General features: G+C 42.7%; 2 protein-coding genes across 7 annotated transcripts in view; both read right to left on the bottom strand.

The window, feature by feature from the left end:
• The window catches only part of fam20cb (FAM20C golgi associated secretory pathway kinase b), a 90,790-nt gene extending 77,398 nt beyond the window's left edge, over positions 1 to 13,392 (bottom strand). For 3 of the 5 annotated variants that reach the window (XM_058062242.1, XM_058062241.1, XM_058062243.1), the window contains exons 1-3: positions 13,149 to 13,392; positions 12,928 to 13,047; positions 5,136 to 5,271 (exon numbers count right to left, since the gene is read on the bottom strand). The gene's annotated coding sequence lies outside the window, so the exon portion shown is untranslated. The remainder of the gene's footprint in view (positions 1 to 5,135; positions 5,272 to 12,927; positions 13,048 to 13,148) is intronic. The other 2 variants (XM_058062245.1, XM_058062246.1) reach the window with 1 other exon arrangement.
• A 2,168-nt stretch (positions 13,393 to 15,560) lies between these two features.
• trrap (transformation/transcription domain-associated protein) overlaps positions 15,561 to 22,290 on the bottom strand; it is a 57,285-nt gene continuing 50,555 nt past the window's right edge. For both annotated transcript variants that reach the window (XM_058062239.1, XM_058062240.1), the window contains 5 exons: positions 22,056 to 22,273; positions 21,370 to 21,554; positions 20,476 to 20,679; positions 18,872 to 19,066; positions 15,561 to 16,084 (listed from right to left, as the gene is read on the bottom strand). In XM_058062239.1, coding sequence (XP_057918222.1) covers positions 15,800 to 16,084; positions 18,872 to 19,066; positions 20,476 to 20,679; positions 21,370 to 21,554; positions 22,056 to 22,273 — 1,087 coding nt within the window. In that variant the 3' untranslated portion in view covers positions 15,561 to 15,799. The remainder of the gene's footprint in view (positions 16,085 to 18,871; positions 19,067 to 20,475; positions 20,680 to 21,369; positions 21,555 to 22,055; positions 22,274 to 22,290) is intronic.

Here is a 22,290-nt window from a genome sequence, read left to right as displayed (position 1 = left end):
TTAGCTATGCAAATACTTTGGATAAAAAAGGGGGTTCGTTTGTAGTTAGGATGCACTTTAGGCATGTGACAAATCACAGCGGAGTGGGCGGTGGGTGGAATAAATTAAAACAGACCATTTTGGCAGGAAGCACAAATCCAAGAAAATAGGATGGAATAGGTGCAGATTCTGGAAGATCAAAAATGTGTGTTTATTTGTGAATGCATCCAGCGGCATCACAGTAAAAGTTCATTCATTCCACAAAATGTGACCTGAAATAGCTTGAGGGAAGATCTGCTGCCAATATCGGTATCTGTTGATGTCAGCACTAGTAATGAAGTGCTGGATGATATTGGTAAAAAGCCAATATGGAGCATCTCTATTGACGATCCCTTTTCTGCACAGACATAGAAAACCTACTAAAAATGCCATAGCCAATATACCTGTCCATAATGTTAATACCGAGCCAATCAATGTTTATCTTTAAAAACAGGCAACTTCTATAAGGAACGTTTGAAGTGTAGAAACGAAAAAAAAAAAAAAACATGATTACACGTCACTTCACAATCTGAACAGATGCTACACGAAAGACCTCTCACCGATTCGACACAATTTACTTGATTCCCCGAACCTTTCTGCCACCGAACGTGCATACGCGTGTGAATGAACCAGCAAGACGATATCAATAGCGGGGAAATAACACGATTCGCTGCACAGTAATTAGAGACAGGGTGAGATGAAAAGAGGAGATGACATGGTTCACCCACAGAGAGACACAAATACGATCTAAATGTCATCCGGCCCTCTGTTGCTCCACAGCCGTATGCACACTGAGAACTCATTATTTGCAACTATTTACATCCTGGAACCATAACAACACAGAAATGAGACACCGACAACAAGTACGAAAGTAAAAAAAAAAAATTCTATCTTCAAACAGCGTGTTGAGTGCGCGCTGATCAGCGGGAACAATCTCATTATTATATATGACAAAGTGCGAGATTGAAAACTATCTGCTTCATCTCGCCTCCTTGGATTTGGTGGCTGAGGCTATCGGAGCACACATCAGTAATTACTGCAGGTTGTCAACAATTTATCACCGAGGTCCTGTGATTGCACACACAAACACACACACACACAAACACGCACAAACACAGACACACACATATTGTCATACAGCAGCACAAATAGGTTGCACCGATGCACACTTCTCCAAAAAGGGTCATTTGCTTTCATTTAGTGAATAGTTGGACAAGTCAGTAAATTGCTTGGGAGGTATTATTTCATTCAATGAAAGATTCCATGGCATTTGGGAATACTGAGATTTCCATCAATTGAGAACTATGGAGGTGCTGGAGCCTATCCCAACTACTGTCCTGGGGCGAGAGGCAGGGCACACCCTGGACTGGTGGCCAGCCAATCACAGGGCACATATAGACAAACAACCATTCACACTCACATTCATACCTATGGACAATTTGGAGTGGCTAATTAACCTAGCATGTTTTTGGAATGTGGGAGGAAACTGGAGTCCCCGGAGAAAACCCACGCATGCACGGGGAGAACATGCAAACTCCACACAGAGATGACCGAGGGTGGAATTGAACTTGGGTCTCGTCGCTGTGAGGCCTACGCGATAACCAGCATACAGTATTTATACCCCTCTAGATTGTGGTAACAGGGGCGTAAAAGTGACTATAGGGGTGTTATGTCATACCTAGAGGGCTCTAAAACACATTCATTCATTCATTTTCTACCGCTTAGCATCACAAGGGTCGCGGGGTGCTGGAGCCTATCCCAGCTGTCTTCGCACGAGAGGCGGGGTACACCCTGGACTGGTGTCCAGCCAATCACAGGGCACATATAGACAAACAACCATTCACACTCACATTCATACCTATGGACAATTTGGAGTGGCTAATTAACCTAGCATGTTTTTAAAATGTGGGAGGAAACCGGAAAAAACCCACGCATGCACAGGGAGAACATGCAAACTCCACACAGAGAATTGAACTTGGGTCTTCTAGCTGTGAGGCCTACGCACTAACCACTTGTACACCGTGCAGCCACTATGGAAGTTCATTCATTTTCTACCGCTTATCCTCACGAGGGTGGCGGGGGCTGCTGGAGTTATGAGCCGACATTATCAGACATTCCTAACTTTCTTAAGGGTCAAATGTCAGATGATGTAGTGTCGTGTTTCCATGATTCATGTAAAGATTTTTGAAAATGATCGTACACATCTGACTGCTGAACATCTTTGCATAAGTGGGGGTGATACAATGTCGTGACGCAAGTATCGCAATCATCAATATTTATGAAAGATGTGTCGGCAGCTCATCAAAATTCTTCCACAAACATACCAATCCATCATGAGACTGCGGAGGTCACCTCGTACGTCACCCTCCCCTGCCGTTTACACCTCCCAGGGCGTGCCCACACAAAGCAAAGCCTTCGCCATACTGTTAAATGTGATTTATGAAAAGTGACAAGAGCATGAGTGTTTTTAATTATTAACAAGCAGGAGTCCACGGGAGTCATCTCACACAAAAGCTAATGAGGTTATTCGCCGCCTTTAAAAGTACGATTCATTGGACAAACGCCGCTTTGCGTCGGGGCACCGAAAAAGGCAATGGCAGATAAAAGTAGAGGCTCGGTGATCCTTTGACTTTGACCCGCTTCACAGGAAAGTACACACAAGCACACATTGCACCTATTTAATCCGTCATGCGGCTTTACAAGTTCTCCCGCTAAGATACCGTCACAGGCTGAAGGTCAGGCGATGACCTCTTGTTAAATTGCATTGCACAGCTGGAATGAAAAAAAAAAAAAAACCAAAAAAACAGTTTGGAGGTTTTAAAATTCAGCATAGAAAAACACTTCCATGTGCTCAACTCCAAAACTCATCCAAACTGATTCTAAGCCAGAAGTCATTATCTGCAGCCTTTCATTTCCCAGTTGTTTTCATTGCTAAAATCATTGTTTATTACCTCTGCACCCAAAAACATTTTGGTTTTTTTTCGCTAAAGGTGATAATCTGAATGTGTAATAGCCGAAGAGAACAGCATGCCTTATTTGGTGAAAACAGTTATGATAATAATTTAACATGTAGCAGCAGTACTGTGACACTGTACTGCATCAGGTTGAAAGATGCAGCCAATATTTTTTCCCTTCAAAAGAACCCAAATTCAGCATAGAAAAACACTTCCATGTGCTCACTTCCAAAACTCATCCAAACTGATTTTAAGCCAGAAGTCATTATCTGCAGCCTTTCATTTCCCAGTTGTTTTCATTGCTAAAATCGTTGTTTATTACCTCTGCACCCAAAAACATTTTGGGTTTTTTTCGCTAAAGGTGATAATCTGAATGTGTAATAGCCGAAAAGAACAGCATCGCTTATTTGGTGAAAACAGTTATGATAATAATGTAACATGTAGCAGCAGTACTGTGACACTGTACTGCATCAGGTTGAAAGATGCGGCCAATATTTTTTTCCCAAATATTAGAAAAGCTTCTGAGAACGAGTCCACCTCCATAATATACATAACATTGATAAATGAAGTGTCAATCAAAACTGAGTATAATATTTGTAAAGGCAGAAGTTTATAGACGGCGCTGCCGGTGTGCAGTATCTTCATTGTGCAGGTGTACCTAATGTAGTGGGCATGTGGGAAAGTAATTCGACTGAACTGCAAACAATGCTAACATTTTTGAAAGGTATTTTTTTTTTTTTCGAGAAATGTTTGATCCCCAGCCGTAAGCTTAAAATAAAGTCATCAGAAAGGGAATAACAAAGAGAGAAAGAATGAAAAAAAAAATATTTAAAAGGTTGTTACGTTACTTGATGTTTGGAAAGCCATGTTGGCAAACATAGAGGTCTTGGACTTGGTCTCAGGGTTGCAAACAGAAGGTTGGGAAACTGAAGGTCGTTATGGTTTAGCAACATATATACATATATAGCAAAACTTTAAATTATCATTATTTATTCAAAATTATGTGTGCAATTTACTGTTTATGCTGTACATTGTTGTTCATATTTGATGTCATCTATTTATTCTCCACATTATTAATATTATTTATTATTATACAGGAGCCAGGCAACGACATTTTGTTGACTATCTATCTTTTTGAACAGGGGACTTTTTGGACAACGCAGCAAAGTGTGTTACTCGTGCTTTTCTTGGTGACTCCCAACTCCCTTGAGATCATTAACCAGCTCATCCCTGGTAATTCCGGGCTGGTCCCTCCCCTTTCTCACAATCATCCTTTGCCCTTGAGTTGAGTTGAAGGTGATTGACCTTTTTATTTTTCTATTTTGCGTACAACGGTTTTATTGGATTTATCGGTAAAGTCCAGTTTAGCGCACAGGTACAGTAAACACTTTCCACTTTTTCCCAGCCCAGTCATAAAGCGTTCTCCTGTTACCGTCGCCGCCTCCGTGGTAATCATGTTCCCAATTTTGAATGTAATTCCCCACTTAAGAATCTCATTACCAGCGGTTACAAAGCGCCACGCCCACAAAGTCAACCGTGAAAAAGCAACCAGGAGACCCAATCCCTGCCTGTCGAAGATCACTCCACCATCTTTGCTTGTTTATACCTCAGAATGCATCACCAAACCAAATTAAAAGTCATATCTCCGTGCTCCAGGCTCCCCAGTATTACTTTTCCAATCAGGAGGAATAACTTAGCATAAACAGTGAGGTTGCATTACCATCACAGGAGGCTGCAGCAAGGACAAGAACAAATATTGCATATTCATAATCTGGCTGGCTGAAAATGATGTGGGCTGTGCTGGAGCGCTCACTTCTGCTCGGAAAGTCTGATAAAGCTTTTTTCAAAAATAACAGTTTTCCATTTTAAAGCTCGTGAAAATCTATACTGGCCAGCAGAATGAACTGTGTCAAGTTGCCATTGTGTGACTGCTGAGAGTTAAGCAGTCATTCCGCTCATTTTAAACAGTGCATATAATCGCATGGTATTTTTGCTACGTGATTGGGACGTCATGGTGGTGGAACGTTACTGGACTTCTGTGAGAACCACAACCACAGTTCGTCCATAACTGACACCACGGTCAAACGCAGGGACGTCCGTAACTGATCACCACCTGGTGAGGAGTTGGATTAGATGGCGGGGGGGGGGGGATGCCGGACATACCTGGGAAACCCAAACGTGTAGTGAGGGTGTGCTGGGAACGTCTAGCAGAATCTCCCAGTTGTTGGGTCTTCATCTCTCACCTATGGGAGAGCTTCGCTTGTATCCTGGGGGAGGACCAGGTGCTCGAGTCCGAAGTCTGCATGAATACATGTGTGTTTGTGTTAGGGCTGTCAATCGATTAAAGTATTTGATCATGATTAATCGCATTTTTTGTCCATAGTTAACTCACAATTAATCGCATTTAATCGCAGATGGAAATACGTTTTGATCTATTTACGTTTTTAATGATAGGGGAAATATCTTTGATTTAATGTGCAACTACAACGATAATTACATACCATTTTATGTAAAAGGATATCAATTTGGGAACCTTGGGCCATTATTTAAAGAAAATACAGTCAGCAAGCATAATTTTGTATTACTAATTTTCTTTATTATTAGCATATTAGCTCTTAAACTCGCCCACAAACGTTCAGCCAATACAAAATGTGAGCAAGTGAGACCTCTCACACTGAAATGTTTTTGTTTATTTGTGTCAACTCAAAATAAGATGTTTGTTTATTTATGATACTGGTTTTAAATTCTAAATGTTTGTTAGTAAAAATACTATTTAGGAACATTCAGGAAGGATTATTATTAAAGAATTGCTTCAATGCACCTTTCCTTCATGAAATGTACAAATGAGAATACCTAAAACATAGGGTAATAGTCATAAAACACATGAATCCAAATTGCAATTCTCTTTTAAAACACACTGAAATACAAAGAAATTAATAATTATATTACAGTATATATTATTTTATTATAATACTATTATAATACTACTAACTATTTGCACAGTTTTTGAATGTTTAATGCGTTTGCGATTTGTTCTACTTTTTTGACGGTCATTGAACGCACCGATGCACCGTTCTCCAATGCAAAGATGGCTGTATGGATGTAATTGGATGTATTTTCCCACTTTTCTTTCACCTCATACTTGCTCCCGGATGCTGATATTATGTGGGAATGCATAAAGGTAAGATTTGATGACTTTGAGTGCTAATGTTCAATGCTAAATCGCTAACGGTAGCAAAACACTGGACTTCAGCCACCGTCATCACATTGACAGCCCATCAATAGCAGCTGAAACTCCAATTTAGCTGGCAGTTCAATGCCAAAAGAGAGACGTAAAAATGTGAAAACCAATGGTTTAGTGAATTCCGTGATTAGTGAAACACAGCCACAGTAGATACAAATAACTTTGGTCTTGCTACTAGAGCCATCTACCAGGGCTTTGAAGCTAACTTTAACAACTTTTTTTTTTTCTCCAGTTCCCATCAATATTTGTTACCGTGCTACGGTGGCAAAGAATTTGCCGCCATTATTAACGCGTTAACTTTGACAGCCCTAGTTTATGTCCATCCTTTCACTGCCCTGTTTGGCAAAGTGAGAGCTCCCGAGGCAAGCCCCTGGCCTTCCAGGGTGATGGTATCCGCTCGCTGTTTGACCACCGGCTATTTCTGGGCTGATTGAAGCCTGAGTGCCCGCCACAATTCCCCACCCTCAGTGGAGCATCACTGGGCATGCTTAAAGACATTTTTGACAGGGTGCTGCTCTGGAGGTCAGGAAAACGATAGAGGAGAGGCGTTTTCGAGTACCAATAACATTTTAACTTTGGTTTTAGTATAAATTTGTTCATATTCGGCTTCACTCGACGAAGAAACATGCTCAGCGGCCATACTTTTTGTTGTTTTCTTGAACTTTTTTCACTTTTAAATGGACTATTTGAGCAACATTTTCAAAAATTCCCCATTGAACGATTTCCACATGCTGTTCTCACATGCAAAACATCACAAGTTAGTTTTTTTTTCCTGAAAAAGTCATTTCCACAATCAGTAAATGATAGTTGCCTATTTGTTGTTGTTTTTTCTTGGCATCACTTAGGGATGCCAACAAGGTTTCTTTTCATCAGCCCACACCAGCCTGAAGCATTATCACCAGATGTTCTGACCGCTTTTTACTTTCAATTTCAATCGGCACCATTCAGTGCTCAGATAAAACTAAACAAAAAACAACAAATTACCATCAGAAATGAATTCTCTGTTCGGGCCAAGAGATGAGTCTGTTTTTCCTCACAATATGTTTTTTGAATTCTATTTTATTTATTTGTGAATGTTTTTTAACCATACAAACGGTATCGTTGTCTTTGGGATACAAATGACGGTTGCTTGGACTTATGATGTGACCTTGAAAACAATGTCAGCCCAATGATGTCAAGCGAAAGAAATGCCAAAACAAATCAGATTATTTTGTAAACTAAGAAAGTACCGAAGTCTTCATATTACACTAAAAAAATGCTTTTGTGTGTGTTCCCATTCTATTTTATTATAATTGAAAACAGTGGCTAATAAAAGTATGATGGTGGTCCACCACTGCAAGAGATATTGTTTTTTTTTTTTTAGATTTTTTTTTTTTTTGCATGCATATTTTTGGAATGCAAACTCCACACAGAAATGACCAACAGAGATTCAAACCCAGGTCTTCCTGATCACCTGACCATGTGGCCTACATGCTAAACACCGCTTATCCTCACGAGGAGTGCTGGAGCCTATCCCAGCGGTCTTCGGCGAGGTACACACTGGACTGGTGGCCAGCCAATCACAGGGCACATATAGACAAACAACCATTCACACTCACATTCATACCTATGGACAATTTGGAGTGGCTAATTAACCTAGCATGTTTTTGGAATGTGGGAGGAAACCGGAGTACCCGGAGAAAACCCACGCAAACTCCACACAGAGATGGCCGAAAGTGGAATTGAACTCGTGTCTCCTAGCTGTGAGGTCTGCGTGGTAACCACTTTACCACCGTGCAGCCCAATACAGTAGGTGGCCTTTTCACTTTTGGATGTCTGTCCAGATAAACCTTGTGGGACAAAAAACAAATCGGATACAAGGAAGGGATGCATCGCTACTGCCTCCTGAGGGACCAAAGGGTACTACAGGACAGTCCTGTATTAGCGGTTTAATGGCCTCTTCCTTTCACCATATGTTTGTTCATTCATTCATTCTTCTTCATCTTCTACCGAAGGGTTGCGGTGGGTGCTGGAGCCTATACCAGCTACAGGGTACACTCTGGACCAGCCAATCACAGGGCACATATAGACAAACAACCATTCACACTCACATTCATACCTATGGACAATTTGGAGTACTATGAGCTATGAGAAATAAATGGCTCTTAATTGTATGCTTATAAACAACATCCTTTGACTTGAATAGCTTTTTATCCCCCCCCCCCCCCATGCATTTGGAGGTTGTGATTCGCTGCAATCCATGACCCAGCATGCCCATGTGTCGTCTTGCTAGGAGCTGCCACACAGCTGCAAAACACACAAAAAGGACCCGAGGCGGATTGAACAGGAACACAAGAACGTATTTAGCGTTTTATTTGATTTCATGTGGCGTCTCAGTTAAGTGGTTGCAAAACAGTATTTGTGTTCACGAGTTTATGAACATTAGCCGGGGACGGGTGCGTGCATGCATGCGGGGGCTCGGATGATTTAAGATGATGCTCCTTTCAAATGGAATGAAAGCAAGAAAGCGAGAAGAATGGCAGCGAAAGGCAGGCAGACAATCGTCTCCTTCAGGACAATTTTCATGCCTTCTTGCCGCTTACATATCCTTTTTTTTTTTTTTTTTTTTTAGCTCAGCCATCCCTTCATCCCTTTTTCTTGTTGCTGTCAGGATGCATTAGGACATTGTTAACAAGCGACTTAAATTAGGATTCCCTGCAGTCCCATCCAGGTGTGGGTAATGAGGTGAGGAGACACAAAATTGGGAGCCTCCTCAATTTTTTTCTCTCCACTTACTAAACAACTAAAAAGAACGTCTGCAGTGTGTATGAGGAACACTACTTCTACCGTTTGTCCTCCTGGGTGCAACAAGATCAGATGCAAAGAATTGCATGAAAAAAAAAACACATTTTTAGTAAACTAAGCTTGTATGAATACTTATATGGCTGCCTTTGTGACAACTATTTTGTGTATGCAATGGTGTGGCTTAATGGAGAGTTGCGCCGAGATGCACTCACACACACACACACACACACACACACACAAACAGGAGGCTAATGGTATGGAAATTGAAGCTGTAAGATGGCGAGATGCAGTGTCTCAACGGCATCAGTTGGATGTGATCTGCTATCATCCCAGTGGCCTCACCGCTAAATAGGTGGTCTCCCTCCACTGGAGGTGGAAATGAAGCCGGCCTCACATCTAGCAGCAGCGCCTTCCTCGTCCACTTATCTAGGCAGCCGCCACACCTCGCCCCCCCCCCCCAGCGGTGGAGTCTCATCCCAGTCAAAAGCTTCAAGTTTCCAAAAAAAAAAAAGAACAAGATGATCGATTGCAGCCTGATTTTATTGAATCCAATTACTTGTGATTCTCACTCAGGGCTGATCAGAGATGTTGGAGGAGCAGAGTCAGCGCAACAGTCAAGGACTGGCATGTTTCCTGCTCTTCATCACTGTCCATCAAATCCGCCATGACATATCAGGAACAAGAGGAGTCTTGGCAGGGTGTCACAAATTAGGGCCAGAGATGGAATTTTTTGGGAGGGGGGGGACAATGTAATTAACTTCTGTTCTTGCTGCATCAGCATTTCTTTCCACACAATCAAGGGAAGCTGAGACAAAGGTTGACAAGCTGTCGTTTTCCTCTCTGCTGCCTCATTAGGTGTCACATATATGGAATAAAACAGAATACTCACACTTTGGACACCCCCGGCCTTATTGGGACCTGACTTTTGGTCCCTGCACTGCAAAAGGGCCCCCGTGACATAACTGTTAACATTCATTCATTTTCTAACGCTTTTTTCCTTAGGGTGGAGCCTATCCCAGCTGTCTTTTGGGCGAGAGGCGGGGTACACCCTGGACTGGTCGCCAGCCAATCACAGGGCACATATAGACAAACAACCATTCACACTCACATTCATACCTATGGACAATTTGGAGTCACTAATTAACCTAGCATGTTTTTGGAATGTCGGAAGAAACCGGAGTACCCGGAGAAAACCCACGCATGCACGGGGAGAACATGCAAACTCCACACAGAGATGTCCAAGGGTGGAATTGAACCCTGGTCTATAACTGTTTATACTGCTTATAGTTAATACAATTGACAGATATGTATTAGTGTTTATTAATACTACATTAAGGTACTCAAGACTAGACTATTCATACTGTGATGTACTAGGGCGTGATTGCCCCTCCCTCACCTGGCCCCCACTCACACCCCGCATTCGTACCCTGGCCTTTTAACTACCCCACCCCCTTCAGCATACCTGATAAGCAAAAAAATGGATGGATGCTATTTATAACAAAAATAGACATTCCTTGTAAAAAAAAATGTATGCCCTTATGAAAAGAAAATATATTTATCAATATATTACTTTAAATATATTGTATTATATTATAATATATTATTTTTCCATTATATTTTCCAATACATTACATATTATAAATACATGGAATAATATATTTTTGTACATATATGATATATTCATGTAATATATGGCAATATATTGCAGAATGTACAAATGATGCCGCTTTCAATATATTGAAATATATTAAATCCAAATATATGAGTTTATATATCCCAAATTATATGCAATTTTATATATATGTAAAAATATAGTCCTTTTTTGGTCTTGATCGCAATATATTTTTTATATGTATCAATATATACACATATATGATCTATGCATATATTGCAATATATTGGAACATATAAACATAAGATCCCATATATGGAAAGATATTTCCTAATACATACATTGCATTATATTTGCCAAAATACTGCATTTTTTTTTTCCATAAGGGCATGGGCACCCTCCAGGTAGTCAGAATGGTACAGTCTAGTCTAAGCAGACACACTGCTATTGAGGTGTGAAGTGGGTTCAGGCACAGCAGCATTTGCCTAATGTGAGTATACGCCCTTACTGTATGAACCCAGTCTACTTTTCTACACTTCTGAATAGACAAACGAGTGTTAATAGATGAGCGACGGAGTTTCCTGTGCTGCCAAAAATGTAATTACAATGAGATCAATCTCACTACTGGAGATGAGGTGCACACAAAGTGGCCCTGGAAGCTGTTTGGACATATTGGACAAGTTCCAGCGTGTTGTTGCGGAGCAGATGGGTCCCTAGTAGCACCTGGTGCTTTGTCTCCCCTTTAAAAAAAAAAAAAAAAAGCGTGTGCCTTCAAATGCTGCATGGCTTCCTGCCTGGCACACAACTCCCCAGTGAGTCACGGAGAGAAGAGAAGTGTGTCTTTTTCCTACACGGCTCCTTCCCTCCCTCCTTCTCGGGAACATCATTCTCTTCTGCAATGCGCTCGACTCTCAAGCAGCTGTCAAGGTGAGGCACTTTTACATGGTGAGGCTCCAATGCCCTTGTCCAATTTCACTTTGGAGTGAAGCTGGGCTCAACGTGCCAATCCTGATATTACCAAACAAATTAAATTGCGCTCTTGGATGCGAGCATGCAGGGAGAAAAGAGGGAGGGAGTGCCGAGGATGCTGATGGAGGGCCGGTTGTCAAGTGGGCTCAGCAACTTTGTGTGGTCTAATCAGGACATGAGCAGCGGGGAGGCATTAAGAGCGTACTGTTGCAGGCTCATGAACACACCACAATTGCTGGCTGCTACATATGGGCGCTGGTAAGCATGTCGGAAGAAACAAAATGGAGTCACGCTGAATACATTTAAAAAGTCTCTTCTCTTATGCCTTACAGTCAATAATTCACATATTGACTTTGAATAGTAATACACAAGTATGCACCCAAATTGGTGCAAAACACCTGAAGTGGCTAGTCAGATTTCAGTCTTCATCTTGCAATGTTTCCACTACGATAAACTCATTATACTGTACAAAAAACGTTTTCCCTGCCCCAGCACTTCTACCCAGGAGTGACCAGGTAGCTCCCAGGTGAGCACGACAACAGTGGTCGCTAGCGTGCTAAGAAAGAAGCAAGGAGCAGGAGTACAAATCTTGTCATGCACCAGTTTCCCGTGGGGGCACAGAACTGGGGAGGTTTAATACAACCAAGCCCATCATGACTAGGAAGTAGCATCACGCAGGAAACTCCCACAGGACGGCAAAAAGTCATTAAAAAAAAAAAAGAGCACAGCCCTATCGACTGGGGAGTAACGTCTGGTTTAAAAGTTTTATTGAGCACCCCAACCTTCGCTATATTATGCTTAGCTGCCGCTACGATGAGGATGAAAATATACCTGTGCGTGTGCATAAAGTTAATTGAAGTGAATTTTTCTCATACTGACATTCTTTGAGAAATATCACTTGATCAAGACTTTTCTAACATTGCACACTACAAAAACAAACACATATTACTGTTAGGAACCTTTAAAAGGCAGCCAAAAATAAGCCAAGTAAAAGACAGTCAGCAGAAAGCCTTCTTTATAAACTATAATCCTCAGTTTGTTTGTTATCATAAACTAAGAAAACGCTACTTTAATTGTATTTCATTAACATATCTTTGTGTGGTAGAGGCTTATTGACAAATTGCCAGCTGAAAATAAAACGCAATTAAAATTCAGCATTGTAAATAGGAAATGCATGTTGTCAAAACTGTCAACAACCAGCACATTAAATGTGTGAAGTTAGCACTTCCATGTGCCATAATGACACCAAAAGTGTGATTTGGACATGTGCAGATATGCATTGCAATTTATGCAGCAATTAAGTGGAAAAAAATGGATTAAAGAGTACTACTAGTATATGGACCTACCTTATCAGTAATCAGTGTTACAACACAGCAAACTGGTCACAGCCGTTGGGCAATTCACCTGCATTGTCATTGAACTCCACTTCCACAGCAACACATTTGTTGGGGGTCTCCGTGGCGGAGCTACAAGGAGACATTTCAGGTATGAGCTTATTGCCACCCCTGGCATATGGCTCCTGTCTAAACAATGTGAAATACACACATGACAGTTTACGCACACTTACTTTAGCGCCATGACAGCTCTGCATTCAGCAGAAAGTGTCCTCCATAATTAATGGAGCTGCTCGTCTCCACGCTTTAGCACAGCTGAGTGTGCCAACTGGCAGCAGTCACAAAGTGGAAATCAATGTAGTCAATTATAAAAGGTACCCTTATTTTAAAAAAAAACTCTTTTTCAAGTAATTCGTTAAATATGTTAGCAAGCTAAGCTAAACTAAAACATGATTTAAGTACACAAAACACTTATGACACAAAGCATGCAGGTAAAATGGGTTGGTAAAGATACAACCAGGAAGTGAACAACAGGAAGTAGTATGTCAACCAGGAAGTGGAACAACAGGAAGTAGTATATCATACATTATGTCAACCAGGAAGTGCTTTCCCTCCTAAATTTTAGAAAAAATACGAGAACAACAAACAATGTTAATTAACATAAAATGTGTAATTATTAAAAGATGTCACATCCTTTTTAAATATTACTATTTCTTGCTTAACAGTGTCGAATTTCATGCTTTGGAAAAGTAAGTTCTCTTCAATTCTGATCGATTCAAATGTGTTCATGCTAATTATCCGCTTTATTTGATTGAAATGGGCGCGTTTCAATAATGTAAGTTCTCCTAAATGAATATAAGATTATATAAGTTATATAAGTACTTCTTTGGATTCATCGTGAGCTGCTCTGTGCCACTGCGTCACTTGTCACTGAGACATAAAGTGACTTTGATTGCTGCATCCCGCTTGGGCAATTAAAAATTGGAATGGCAGATTTGAGACACAAAGCCAATGAGCTGCACTCCGCTGAGTGAAAATGTCATTAGAAGTCCTAATGGGACTCCTTTGGTGAGCAACAAAACAAATCTTCCGCTGCTGCTAGATATGAGATGAGCCGCTTCCTGGACTGGAGATAAACACATCGTTGTTATTTGATTAATGCTGTTTGTTTACACGAGGACACAAAAAGAATTTGTGCACACCACCCGCTGCGCAACACGGCCTGAAACAATGCGATAATAAACCACCGAAGAGCTGAATGTGGAGACTGAAGGAGAAGTCAGATGATGGTTGAATTGTGCAAAAAAAAAGAGGATTAGCGACTTGGTGAAGTGTTCTCGTCACACTTTGTGGTCATGTGATAGTGATGTGTTCACATTCCCGGCTACCAATCTGTCTCATATGCAATCCTGATGGCACTTTGACTTGTCATCTTCATCCACATTAACGATACGATGATGGTTTATTCATGAAGGAATGAGAACGCCTTCTATCGCTTAGCATCCTCAGAGATGGCTATTTGGGATCTATTTGTGTTTGTCCTCTGAGATATCTGCCTGTGGAACAACCGCTCCAACCTCCGAGATACTTGAATGATCTTCGGAGATGCTGAGTGTCATCCCAGAAGCTTCACACTTAGCTGGGAACCGCAACGGTAAACAGTTTGATAAGGTCATCAGGACCACATCATCTGCAAATAGCAGAGACAAGATCCTAAGGCCCTTGAACTGGACTCCCTTGACGCCTTGGTTGCACCTTGAAGGAAGGAGGGTAGATAGAAACTTTATTAAGAATGATGGGGTGTTCCAGTTAAGATCTGAAAAGATTCAATCATACTTTAAACAGTAGAGAAAGTTGAGGTGTACAAAAACACCTCAGCTTGTATGTGAACTGGCTCTAATTGTGATGCACATCAGAAAAAAAGGCCTTAAAAGAAGCCTAAATGTTGCCCCCTACAACTTCATTAATACCATTTCCTCATGTGCATTAGCGAGGAGACGTAACGCTATATGGCGTGTAAGTATATTAAGGCAAAAGCATGTGTGTGTGTGTTGTGTAAGCAGTAAGCGCAGAGGATATAAGTTGTGTTTATGGGTGCAGGATTGCCGTCTGACAGCGTGTGTAAGTCAAGCGAGGGCGGCCCACACGGAGATCGACACACAAGCATTCATCAAGCAGCAGGGGAGGAAGGGTGAAACGCCTCGACACGCTCGTGCGGGACTTTGTAACCAGAGGGAGGGGAATGACCCCCAAGGTTATTGTAGCAACACCGCCGCCGCGTTCAAAAACGCCTCACCATAAGCGTCCGCTGACTGTGAAAGCGCCAGGATGACAGCAATCAACTTCCTAAATGTTGGGGACTGGTTTGTGTGGAGTCATTTCCCAGCATGAGTTATGAGCGCAATAACATCCAGGAGTGTGTCCTTCAGGGCGATAATGACGGTGACAGAGTGAGAGTGAGGCACAGATGGCGATTACACGTTATTATTGCTCTCTGATAAACTAACTTCAAGAAGCTAAAGGAGAAAACTAATTGCTAGTTTTATGATCATGATGGGCACAGCTGAAGCTCCTTAAGTGTTTAGGATGGAAAGAAAGCGAGAGGTATGAAAAAGAGCATTTTATTAAGACAAAATGCTTATATACAAGAGCAGATGAGCTTCTGTAACGAAGGTAAAAGCAACATAATGGATTGGCTAATGAGCTGTCTGACAAGTGTTAAAGCATCATATACTTCCTTCAGCAATGGATAAAAAAGCTACACAATTTAAACCCTTTATCTGTCATAATTAAGTCGGCAAGAGAGCAGACACATTTAGTTACAAAAATAAATACAAGTTGGAGATGTTGGATGCAGTTGCACGTACCACTCGTGTTTTTTTTTTTAAAGCCACGGGTGCCACGCGGGGTCCATACGGCACAGATTGTCCAGGCTGTTTGCTGCAGCCACCAAAGTGTTGACTTTACTCTCGCCTCCCTCGAATTGAGCTAGATTATGCAAGCGAGTCATGATGGCGGTGACGGCCTTCTGGACCAGTGAGACCAGCTGCTGGGAGTCCATGTTTTCGGGCTGGCCAGCAGGGGACAGCGGCATGGACGTGTCTTCCTGGGTTTTCTTGTGCCAAGCGATGATCTCGTCACGCAGGACTGCCTTCAGGATGCCGTCCACCTGTTGGGAATAACATGTTGATTTATTTGTCCAAATAAAACAACCAAGTTCAACATTTACTTTTTTTTTATAACTAATAACTATAATTTATTTATTCATTTATTATTTTATTATTATTTATTTTATTATTTCATTCATTCATTCATTTTCTACCGCTTTTTCCTCACTAGGGTCGCGGGGGATGCTGGAGCCTATCCCAGCTGTCTTTTGGGCGGGAGGCGGGGTACACCCTGTACTGGTCGCCAGCCAATCACAGGGCACATATAGACAAACAACCATTCACACTCACATTCATACCTATGGACAATTTGAAGTCGCCAATTAACCTAGCATGTTTTTGGAATGTGGGAGGAAACCGGAGTACCCGGAGAAAACCCACGCATGCACGGGGAGAACATGCAAACTCCACACAGAGATGGCCGAGGGTGGGAATTGAACCCTGGTCTCCTAGCTGTGAGGACTGCGCGCTAACCACTAGACCGCCGTGCCGCCCTATTTTATTATTTATTAATTGTGTTACATTTTTTCGACCAATTAAAGCATGAGCACCAGACCAAGCACACCTCTCTGTTATGACGGCAGACGGAAGCACAGTGGAGTGTTGCGCAATGATGGGTTGCGTTCAAAGACACGATGTACTGTCAGTGTATTTCCTAGTTTACTTAAATGTAATGTAATGTAAGTGTAGAAAGTGAGTGAAAGGAATAGCCACTTCATGTTTTTCTTTATGTCCCTGTTTGTTTATTTACACACACATTAAAAGCTGGTTTTGTGTCCCTGAATAGATTTTGCATTCTTGTAACGACAGTGTTACGGAGAATGTGAAAAGTTGAGAACCCCTGTTGTAAATGATGATGGAATTTACCAAGATATTGGTAAATGAATATAAATCAATTTAAAAATAAAATTTAAATTATTATCGCTAACACACGTTTCCTGTTTCCAGTCAAGTCAACAAATAAAAATGGACTTGAACTCATATTTTGACCAGGGTATGCATCATCTTGGGGCTTAACTGTATGTGCGGCTGGCAGCTGGCACATTATAGCAGCTTATGAGATTCTAAGCTAATTTGATAACCGGCGGGGTTTATCTGAAAGTCATCATTATGCGTCTCGGAATGCTGTTTATATATGCACAATATGCCAATCTGCAGGGAATGGTTTCCTCAGCTGTGTGTTTAGGCTGAAAAGGTAATGAAAAAAGTCTGTTTATATAAAGCCAATCTAAAAAAAAAAACCCACGTAAAGCAAACTCCAAAATAGGGTGTGTCAGTGTTCCTTCTGGGCAAAGCCGTGTGCACGGTTAGCAGCTCATTATGGCGATGCAGTCGTGAAATACACAACCATCTAAACCACCGCGGGACCACAGCCCCAGTAATCATCACCTAACTAGGTACACACACCGGTCCCCTATTTTGACGCGTCGCTTCCGCCGGCTTGTTTATATGAGGATTGGGTGATTGTGGCAAGTTGGCGCTGCTCCCTGAAGACAGACAGCCACAACAGTCTTGAGTAGTTTACGTGCTTTTGTGTATTGCATGTAAACACTCCACAAGCCTTACGTAGATGCCACATGGCGGCCATTACCACCCTGCTGGGTTATGTGGACTAAAACTATGCCTGCTTGTGCGTTTGTTTAAAAGATACTTAGTGAGACTTGGTGCTGTGTGTGACTGTCTGGCAACTTTCATAGCCATAAAATTGCCCACATTAAAAGGCAAAAACTACCTGTAACTGCAATTTTACTAAACTAAAACTATGCAATTCTAAACATATAAGTGTCTTGATAAATGCCTGACAAAAATCACATGCAAGCCAATATTTCTATATTTTTTAGAACAGAAGTATACCTTGATTACATACATAATTAATAAAGATATGTCATATAATCATTGCGTTTGCTCTTCTCGCGAGTAATGAACGACAGCTGCCACGTTGCACAAAAGAAATATTCATTCATTCATTCGTTTTCTACCGTTTTTTCCTCACTAGGGTCGCGGGGGTACTGGAGCCTATCCCAGCTGTCTTTGGGCGAGAGGCGGGGTACACCCTGGACTGGTCGCCAGCCAATCACAGGGCACATATAGACAAACAACCATTCACACTCACATTCATACCTATGGACAATTATCTTAATCTTAATTTGGAGTGGCTAATTAACCTAGCATGTTTTTGGAATGTGGGAGGAAACCGGAGTACCCGGAGAAAACCCACGCATGCACGGGAAGAACATGCAAACTCCACACAGAGATGGCCGAGGGTGGAATCGAACCCTGGTGCTCCTAGCTGTGAGGTCTGCGTGCTAACCACTCGACCGCCGTGCCACAAAAGAAATAATTACACTCAAAATAACAGTCCAGGGCAGCACGGCGGTCTGGTGGTTAGTGCGCAGACCTCACAGCTAGGAGACCAGGGTTCAATTCCCACCCTCGGCCATCTCTGTGTGGAGTTTGCATGTTCTCCCCGTGCATGCGTGGGTTTTCTCCGGGTATTCCGGTTTCCTCCCACATTCCAAAAACATGCTAGGTTAATTGGCCACTCCAAATTGTCCATAGGTATGAATGTGAGTGTGAATGGTTGTTTGTCTATATGTGCCCTGTGATTGGCTGGCGACCAGTCCAGGGTGTACCCCGCCTCCCGCCCGAAGACAGCTGGGATAGGCTCCAGCACCCCTGCGACCCTCGTGAGGAAAAAGCGGTAGAAAATGAATGAATGAATAACAGTCCAAATTTCAGTATGAATGAGCGAGCGTAAGCAAGAACAAAGAACCAAGTACATCCACTACCTTAAAGTTTGGTTGCGCAAAGCACCGTGCCACCGCAATCATGGAAGCGGTAAGCGGGCCAGAGACACCGATGGTGGTCAGGAACTCTGAGATGTTTGGTGTCAGGCGGAAAGGAACAGGCCGATTGGCATCAAGGTCACCCGTGGCGTCGTTGATGTCGAAACGGAAGTAGGAGACGTTCAACTTGCCCGTATCCTAAAAGGGAGGACAGACAATAATGTGTCGGCAGCGTTATAAAATATAAAGGTAGCTGATGATTGAGTTATGCGTCAACCTTGAGATGAAATAACACTTTAAGGGCAAGGTACCAAACAACAGTGTAATTGATCTCAGCCACAGTAACAGGTCAAACTATATATCAAGAGCTGAACATCTATAATCCTCATTCCCTTTCGCTGACTTAAATATATACAGCCAAGTTTCATCTTTAAGCCTGCGTTTCTGTGAGAGGAGGGTGCAACACAAGCGGCCATTCTCGCCGTGATAAGCTCCCTTATATGAAATGGTGAGTGGCTCTGACAGCTTTATGGCAGAGCAATTCTCTGCAGCTTTCCTCCCATCTTGCCACTTTCCCTCCCTCTGCTACTGCCGTCTGCTCCTCCAGGCCCCTGCAGCGAGCCTCGGGGCAGTGGGCCGAGACACCAGCAACCCCGCCCCTCCAGGGAGCTCTGATAAGCCTGCAGACAGTTAGAGGCAAAGGCTGACGCTCGGAAAGCTAAAATCAGCATGCCAGTGACCAGCTCCATTTCGGGGGCCGTTTGGAATATGGGATGACGGGAACAACACTGGAGGGACTCATGTGGGACATGATAAATGACTTTTCTAAACAAATGTTTATTATTGTATGTGAAAGCCACTTTGATCATCAAGGAAATGGAGGTGATTCTGGTGAGATGATGTGGTTATGAAGACAAGCGTTACGAGAATGTACTGCGTTGCTTATGTTAGGACACAGAAGGCTCTGCAGGGCCAAATGGATGTAACATGAGGTCTCTATTTAAGCACGGTGGGGCTCCTATATGAGGCAGTGATGTCCTGTCCTTGCACTCTCTAGCCTGCGTGTGTGTGTGTGTGTATGTTTATGTGTGTGTATTCTGCTCCGTAATCCTCCTGTGTCTAATGGGATCTGCGGAATAGAACAGGCAGAGTGGGGGCTTAATACTAGTTGCCCGGAGGAACGCCTGTCAGCACAGGGCGATTAGGATCAGAGGGGAGGGCGGTGACTGACACAATCATCTTTAATAATGACTTTGAAAAAGCTGTCTGCGGACTCTGAGGTAAGATGCACACACACACACACACACACACATCACCGAAGCCTCTTCAAATTGAAACATCTTTGATAGTTGGAGTGCAGAGGGACTGCATATAACGCTCTGTCAAAACATCCTTCGCATCGACAGCGGCTGGCTGACTGATAGACGTTAATGTGAATGTCACAGGGGAGAAGGATGAATCATAAAAGCCAGACACAAGAGTGGGTAATGGTGATCTCTTAATGCATCTATGAGATTGGGTTGGTGTATTCTATTAATGTGCATCACATGTCGCCTGTTTGCCCTTGAAAAGGAGCTCGACGTGGGCACGAGTGTGTGCACATCTACCTGCGCTATCTGCAGCATCTCGGGATTGAGGCGATTCAGGTGGAGCATGAACTCAGCGAGGCCGATGAGGGCAAGCTGGATGGTGAACATTTTGCGGAAGGTCCAGTAGTCTGTGGCGTTGGGAAATGTGTGCAGGGCCCACTCCTTCAGCATGCTGCGTGGCACCATGTTACCCTGGACCTCTTTCAGGATGTCTCGTAAGACCTGGGAAGGGAAAAGACAGATGAAACCTGGGTCACTCAAATATGTGACAATTTGTTTCCACAGCCCTCGCCTCTCCAAATTGAAATACTATTGTAATATTCATTTCCTTATCTGTACAATCCACTGTATGAGTTGCTGGCACCAACATGACTAAAAACACTAGCAGAAGTGCCAACTTTAAAGAAATATATGCTGATGTTTTGACACGGGAGCAATATCCAGGTTTCACAGACTGACCTGGAAACCGAAACCAGCAAAGTGCAACTAAATGCATACCTGGAGAGCAGTGAATCATATTAATACTGACATTCTCCCTTGCCTCTCGTGACCACCCTAACACTTCACCACCCCCAAGGGGGGGGGGGGGGGGGGGGCACAACCTGCTATTTGAGAATCACTGAGTGAGAATGTCACAGTGTGTCATCTGCAGGTTCCAACAGATCCAGAGAGACTGGAAGATTCACAGTAAGGCATAGTCAATGCCTTTCCCTGACTGTGACTGAAGCAATGAACAGTTGGACGTGTGTATTGAGAAGTTTTTTTAGAATGAGTTTTAACATTTCTTAAACACCAGGCACTCTCCAATTAGTGCATATGGCCAATTTAGGTAAATAATCTAATTGCAGCATATACAGTAAGTGGTGTCCCAGAACTTTTGCCCATATAGTGTAGCTAATATGACTGGTCTACCTGGTGGCTGGCCTGTGTGCCTCTGGCTTGCACGGTGGCAAGGCGATCATAATATCTGGAAATAGGGTTGTCATGCTCGATTCCCTTCTTGGCACAACGCTGCTTGTAGATTTCCACTAGTGACAGAGACGAAGGATTGTCCTCCACTAGCCTCATCTGAGGGGACACCGCCACCACTCGGGGCACTGAAAAAGAAGGATAGGTGAGTGATAGTAAGAAGGGTGAGGTTTGCAGCGATACAGTCTAAATGTTAGCAGAAACAGTTAGACCACAGTGAAGCCCTGCAAATGAAATATTTCAGTCATCATCAGTCTACGGCAAGCAAGGTCAAAGAAGGTGAAAAGGCTGCGGTCAAACAAGCCTACACATTTTACATCCACAGGCAACCCAAATCAAATCAGTACCAGTCATTCCAGTTTCAATGAAAGGTACCATTTGAATTCCCCCGTCTATACTCGTCCCTTAAACAAACCAATCAAGCACTTAAATGGAGAGTGGGCAAACATCTGGGTGGAGGCAAACCACAAGGGAATGACGAGAGAGTGGAAATAGTACACTTGAGTGGGAGCTGAAATGGTGTGCGGTTAGTGAGAGGCCAAGACAAAAGTATGTCACATAATGTTCTGATCTCCAAGGACACCAAGTCTTGATCTTATGTAAAATGGTCAACTTTTCTGAGGTCATACCCGTGAAAAAAAGATGTCTTTTTGTGGTTTCCTTCCTCTTCTCCAAACAGGGATTGAGGAGTCGAAGAAGCTGCAGAACCCTTTCCTCGCGGCGAGATTCTGTCAGGCAGGCGTCGTTCATCACCAAGTAGGGGTAGATCTTGCCATTGTGGCCACGGATGTAGAGGCGCCGTGCTGCCGTATTGTGCTTCTGAACAATCTCCACTCTGGGCATGAACCTGGAAGAAAACAAGCA

Source organism: Doryrhamphus excisus, chromosome 22, assembly GCF_030265055.1.
Source record: "Doryrhamphus excisus isolate RoL2022-K1 chromosome 22, RoL_Dexc_1.0, whole genome shotgun sequence".
NCBI lineage: Eukaryota > Metazoa > Chordata > Actinopteri > Syngnathiformes > Syngnathidae > Doryrhamphus > Doryrhamphus excisus.
The sequence above is the reverse complement of the archived record's forward strand: the minus strand, read 5'-3'. Positions and strand labels throughout refer to the sequence as shown.